Source organism: Onychomys torridus, chromosome 23 (genome assembly GCF_903995425.1).
Source record: "Onychomys torridus chromosome 23, mOncTor1.1, whole genome shotgun sequence".
Taxonomy (NCBI): Eukaryota; Metazoa; Chordata; class Mammalia; order Rodentia; family Cricetidae; genus Onychomys; species Onychomys torridus.
The window spans coordinates 24382148-24388322 of record NC_050465.1 but is presented as its reverse complement, the minus strand read 5'-3'; the positions used below and the strand labels follow the sequence as shown (position 1 = coordinate 24388322).

At 44.1% G+C, this 6175-nt stretch overlaps 1 protein-coding gene across 1 annotated transcript in view; it reads right to left on the bottom strand.

The window, feature by feature from the left end:
- Window positions 1-315: 315 nt before the first annotated feature.
- The window catches only part of Akain1 (A-kinase anchor inhibitor 1), a 40678-nt gene continuing 34818 nt past the window's right edge, over window positions 316-6175 (bottom strand). The window contains exon 2 of the mRNA XM_036172722.1: window positions 316-2410. Coding sequence (XP_036028615.1) covers window positions 2220-2410 — 191 coding nt within the window. The 3' untranslated portion in view covers window positions 316-2219. The remainder of the gene's footprint in view (window positions 2411-6175) is intronic.

Genomic DNA, 6175 nt, shown 5'->3' with positions numbered 1-6175 from the left:
TGCATGCCTTTAATCCCAGTACTAGGGGGTGGGGGCAGAGGCAGGTGGATCTCTGTGAGTTCGAGGCCAGCCTACTCTACAGAGTTCCAGGGCAGTCAGGGCTACACAGAGAAACCTTGTCTTAAAGAAAAAAAAAGAATAAGTACACTTCTTCTCCATAGTCAAAGCTATCATTAGTCAAGGTAAAGAACATTAAATAACTACCTACTCTGCCTGTGGTAGGGAAGAGTTTGAAGACACATTCCTCTGCAAAACCTTTCATGCAGGTAAGAGCCACACATAATATGAGTCAAAGAAGAGCATGCAGAAAACTGCTTAACATGGATACATATTTCAAAATGAGATACAATTTATTCATAAATAGCATTTAGATACAGAAATCAATAATACTTCCCAGATCCCTAGTTTAGTAGTACAGACACACTGGAGAAGAAAGGTAAAACATTTACTTTTCTGCCATTTGACAGAAAAACAGGGTTGGTTATAGTTAGATGTCTTAGCAGAGACACAGTGGCAGGTCACCTGCAAACTACAAGAACTGGGTTTGTTTCTTATTTGTGGGCATATCTGAGTGATTTCCCCAAATACACTTATTCTCATTGCCTGTGCTACAAAACTGCCATAAATTCAGCCATATGATTTTTAGGTTGACTTGAGTTCATTGTTTAGTTACCATGAGTTCTGCTTTTAAAAAAAAATTAATGAATAAACAATATCTAAATTTAAACACTCTCTTTGGTCCCTCATGAATTTTCTCCCTGAATTAATTTGTTCCATCTATGCATCACCAAATATTATCTAATATGATAAAAAATGAATGGTTTTCCCATTTATTGTTATCTGTAATATTCCTGGCTACACACAGCATGGAATAGTGGAATTTTGGTGGTGTTTAAACACTAACAACACTTTGCTTTTAGAAAGCATGTCGCTGTAGACACTGGTACTCTGTAGCCTGAAAGGTTTTAAGCAAGGTTGAATTCTTCCTCTGTCCCCAGTAGCACCAACTCAGTGGTTTTCATGAAGCACAGCAAGCAGGGCTCTAAAAGACTCAAGAGAGACATCTGTTGTCCACGCAGGAGCAGCAGGAGGTTATTAGTTAGATGGAAATGGCTGTGTTGGCACACATAAACACACCTCTCTCCAAATGCCCTCAGCCTACTGCCCCTTCTCATTCTGTTCACATGCCTCAGAGAAGTAAAAACAAAACAGTTTCACACATCTATATACAGTACTTATTCCTGACCTTATGATTTTCATAATGTTAAAAAAAAAATAAAGTCATGCTGATTTTTTCCACAGGAGAAGGAAAGTCTATCAGTAAGGGACTCGTGAAGAAGATGCAGAGCTGGGTGACAGCGTGGCGGTGACAGGACCCGGACTCCCAGCCAAGGAGGTTGCCCTCTCCAGGCTTGAGGGTAGGTAATTCCAGGATGGGGAACAGCTTAGAGGCTCAGAGTATGCGCTGTTCCCTTTAGACTGCCAAAGAACTGAGTCATCCGAAACTCATGTATGCAGACTCAGTCATCTCTTTTAATCTTGAGTTAAGAAAAGATATCCGTGCTGTCCCCACCGGATCTCTGCACAGAAGGTAAACACCAACTGTGAACGACTCAGAGCATGGAGATAAAAAGACTGAGTTCTCACAAGGCATAAACACATCCCTTTCTTGGAATAACATAAACATAAGCTCTAGTACAGGGCTGGGTCTTGGAATCTGCTCTGCTCAGTTTGACCTTGAACCTCAACTCTCCTCATAAAAGCCACCAAGTCTGCATTTGAACAGGGCTAAAACTCGACCCCTTCATCTTTCTAGTTCACCCTTTAATATTTATGAAGAACACAGAACTGCACTCAGTGACTCAGAAGGGCAATAAAGACTGCTGGTAGAATTAATAGAGAATGCATAAATAAACAAGATGTAGAATTCTTTTTTTTTTTTTTTTAAAGAACTTGAAAAATAGGTTGTGTTACAAAATGACTTTTACAGTGTGGGTGCCATATCTGGCTCAGCTGCTTCCAGGGTCTCCCGTAGATATGAAGAGTCTCTAACGCAGGTTTGCAAACCATAGCTTGTCGCAAAGACCGGTGTGAACTCATCCTACTGGTAGGCATCCGTGACACTTTGGTCTGCTTATTGGCAGCATTTTGGTGACACGTCCTATGCTAACGGGAAAGGCAGAAACCAAGCATGTGACAAGAGCCAGACCCAGCACCCATTACTTCTTTTCGTGCTTCTTGGTCAGCTCTCGCCCTCCCAGCTGGCCCCGGGCCCGGCTGTCACTGGGTCTGTCCCTCCGCAGGCTCTCCTGGGAGACTTGCTGCACAGCTTGCAGGATGGCATTCTGTACAATCTGCTTGCTGGCATTCTGTAGCTTCACCTCCTCCAGCTCGTTCCCAGGCTTCTCACCTAGCCAAAAGCACGAAAGGGGAGAGAGAAGAGAAATTAATTTCAGGAGCTATGGCTCTGGAGGGTGGGGGAGCCATCTGAGCACAAGCTGCTGTTGCCTCCCTCCATGGTTTTGCCCTGTAATGTGCCATAGTTAATGTTCTCAGCACCCCAGAATCCCCAGCTGCTAGAAGTGGTCACAAGACAGCCCTGGCTACTGAAGTCCTCTGGAAAATCTGTTAGGAAAGGACGTAGCCACACTCCAAGTGTTCAGCCCTAAGTATGTGTACATAAGAGCAACCCTAAATGGACTCAGTCATATATATAATGTATATTATTTTATTATATGTTATAATAAAGTTGAGAGTGAGGATTGAGGGACATGGGAAGGATGGAAGGGAAAGGGGGAATGGAAATAATGTAAATGCTCTATATAGAAAATTTTCAAGAAAATAAAAAAGAAGAAAGAGACATCAGGAGACTGCTATTGAAAAAAACATTATTATTGTTGTTCTTTTATTTTTTTGAGAGTTTAATATAAATACATCATTCTCCCCCTTCCCATTCCTCCCTCCAGAATCTCCCATCTATCCTTCCTTTCTCTGTTTCAAATTCATAGTCTCTTCAGGCATTCATTGTTGTTATATACATATATGAATGTATGTATGTATCCCTAAATACAACCTACTCAGTCTATATTATGTTACTTTTATATATGATTCTGGTCTGATAATAAAGTCAGAAACGACACTCAGAAATCTCACCCACATGACTTCCCAAACATGGGCAGAACAAGGCAACACTAGACACACTAAGGTGGATGAGGGAAAGCCCAGGAGGCCTCAACCCTACACAAAGGACTCTGGACAACTGAGGGATGCGAAGAGCAGGAAAAATCATCTTCCCAGGGAAGAGCATGCAAATTGGCTATCCAGTATCAAATGGTCAGCCTAGGAAAATGTGTTGTAAGACACTTGGGGCTTCATTCAAATCCTCCTGCCCTATACAGCCATGCAGTCTTGTGCAAGACCCTTAATCTTTCGAAGCTCACTTGCACATCTGTAAAATGGGCGACAACACCTACTCAAGAAGATTGCTATGGAACAAAGTGATATAACATTTGTTCAGAACTCTGCATGGATTCTGGTACAGCAATCATCTAGTGAATGTCTGCCGTGGTGTGTTAGTGAGAGGGTAGCCTGTTGTGGGAACAGAAAAACCAGAACACAAGACTGTGCCATGGCTGATGCTAGTTGTGCTCTGCCCATGTCACTACAGATAGACCCCGTGTGCCTGTGGTCTGTGCTTCCCGGTTATCTGAGGACTCTTCTTCCTCCTGTGTCATTATTCTGATGTCCCCCACCATATGACCTTCACGTGCATGAGGGAAGCTGCATAAGCAACATCCCCACTGGGGCTGGAGGGAAACCAAAGACAGAATGGGGAGCACTCAGTTTCCTTTTGCAGACGTGTGAAAGAAGCCAGGCATGGTGCACTCTTGTAATCCTTCCCATGGGAGGTACAGGCAAGAGGACCAGGAGTTCAATCAAGGTCATCCTCAGCAGTGTGGTGAGAGAGGGGGTGTGTGAGAGAGAGAGAGACAGACAGACAGACAGACAGAGAGACAGACAGAGAGAGAGAGACAGAGAAGAAGGGAAGGAGGGAGGGAGAGCAGTCTAAGCTGAACAGTGACCTAATATTTAAGCTAAATTATCATTTCTTCAGTCAAAGTTGGTGTGGCATAGTCTACAGGACCCCCTCGATGGCCAGAAGGCTGGTCTAACCAATGCTCACTGTGCACTAGCCTTTCACTGTCCTCATTACCACTTTGTCCTGGGTCGTGAACATTCCCTTGCAGAGGACATGAGGAACAAAGTCAGTTGTAAAGAAGGGACAAAGGAAGAGAGGGAAGAGCCCCAGAGCGCCTGAGAGAACTGAAGAAAATGAAACACATGTACAAAATCCAGGCACGTACCTGTACATCAGGCATTTGTTGGGTAAGCCCCCTCCCTTCCCCTGAGCTCTAAGGGAAGGGACAGGGCAATGACTGCAGGGACATGAGTGTCATAGATAACTTCTAAGATAAGTCTCTGAGCGCCAGTCATTGCATTATCTGAGTTACCCTTTGCCAAGACAGAGTCAGCTCACCATCTGCTGCTACTAGCCAACAACCTGCCCATTCTTCTATGTTCTCCCCAATTCCACGGTGCTTACCTGCTCAAGTGTCTGCTTGTCTGTGACTTGTCTTGTTTCATGATTTTACAGGCTTCTCATGGGTATCCCAGCTACCTGGCCCTTTCCCATCTTCAGCTGAAATTCTTTAGAGAGAGCCTGTTAGACCCAGCACACCATCACCTTGGAAAGTTGCCCACTCATGCTAGTCAAGTCCTGGGTCAACTGTTACTGACCACCTGTCATGCATTCTGGTGCATTACTCTGTGGAGAGGGAGGCCAAATCTGCAGGTAAGAAAATAGCTCCTTGAAAGAAGAAATCACTCGGGCCCTTGAAATGTGGGCAGAACATGTGTTCTTTGCCCAACATAGTATACTGATGACTAAGCCAAGTATTCATTTGCAGGAACAAAGTGTTGGAGAAAATCCTGATGGAGACATGATCTCTCCCATGAGTATAGAGTGAAGATGTATACTACAATCCGGCAGAAGGCAGAGGCAGTCACAGAAATGCTTGGAGCCTCGCCACTTACTTACAGGCATTTAACTTGCTGTAATGTAATGAATCGCCTACACATTTTATGTGGCCTACTGCCTGGTTTTTTCATGACGCAAATGTCCTCTAGGCTAACTAGCATTTTCAATACCATTTACCTATTCCACAAAAGATGACAAATCGATTTAATTAGTTTTAAAGTCTAAATGCCCAATGCAAAGTCAAGACTGTGATACTGATAAATTTGTCTTCAGTGTCTTCCTGTGGAGACTTGTTAGTCCCTCGCCCTGCCCGAGCACCCAGAATGCCTTGCTTTCCAGGGATCATCAGACTTAGTGTGTAAATGTCCAGCATTCTAGAAGCCAACAGGAGCTTTGCTACTCCCTGCTATCCTTGACAGAACTTCTTCCTCAGTACCTGTCTCACCCACCCTGGTGGGAGGAAGGTCTCTAAAGAATTTAATTGACATGTGGCTAATGGTTGATGTTTAGACTCGAATAGAGACTTCCCAGAGGCCTGATTGGATGTGGGAGTTTTGCCTCTCAGCTATGGACTGGCACCAGGGGCTGCGGTACTGTAGTCCAGGATTTGCACTTGACATTTCTCCCATTGAATGTGGTCCAGTGTTCCAGTTGCTGAGATGTGAAATGCTGTTTGCCATCCCAGAATTCACCTTGCTGAAGGTGAACTTGAGATAGCTTGAGCCCCATATAATTCTGCTGTCTGATGCTGTTTACTAATCTCTCTCTGTCTCTGTCTCTCTCTGTCTCTGTCTCTCTCTGTCTCTGTCTCTCTCTGTCTCTCTCTCTCTGTCTCTCTCTCTCTGTCTCTCTCTGTCTCTCTCTCTGTCTCTCTCTCTCTCTCTCTCTCTCTCTCTCTCTCTCTCTCTTTCACACACACACACACACACACACACACACACACACACACACACACACGAGTTATAAAAAGAACTGTACAGTTAATAAACTTGCTGGCCTGGATCATCTACCCTTGCTGCCCTCCAGACCCCAGAACCCCATCAAGAACCCTTATACAGCTGATCCTTCTCAGCTAATAATTGGTACTAATGTTTATAGACAACTGTTAAAGTTGTGCATCTAACAACCATAGGAAGA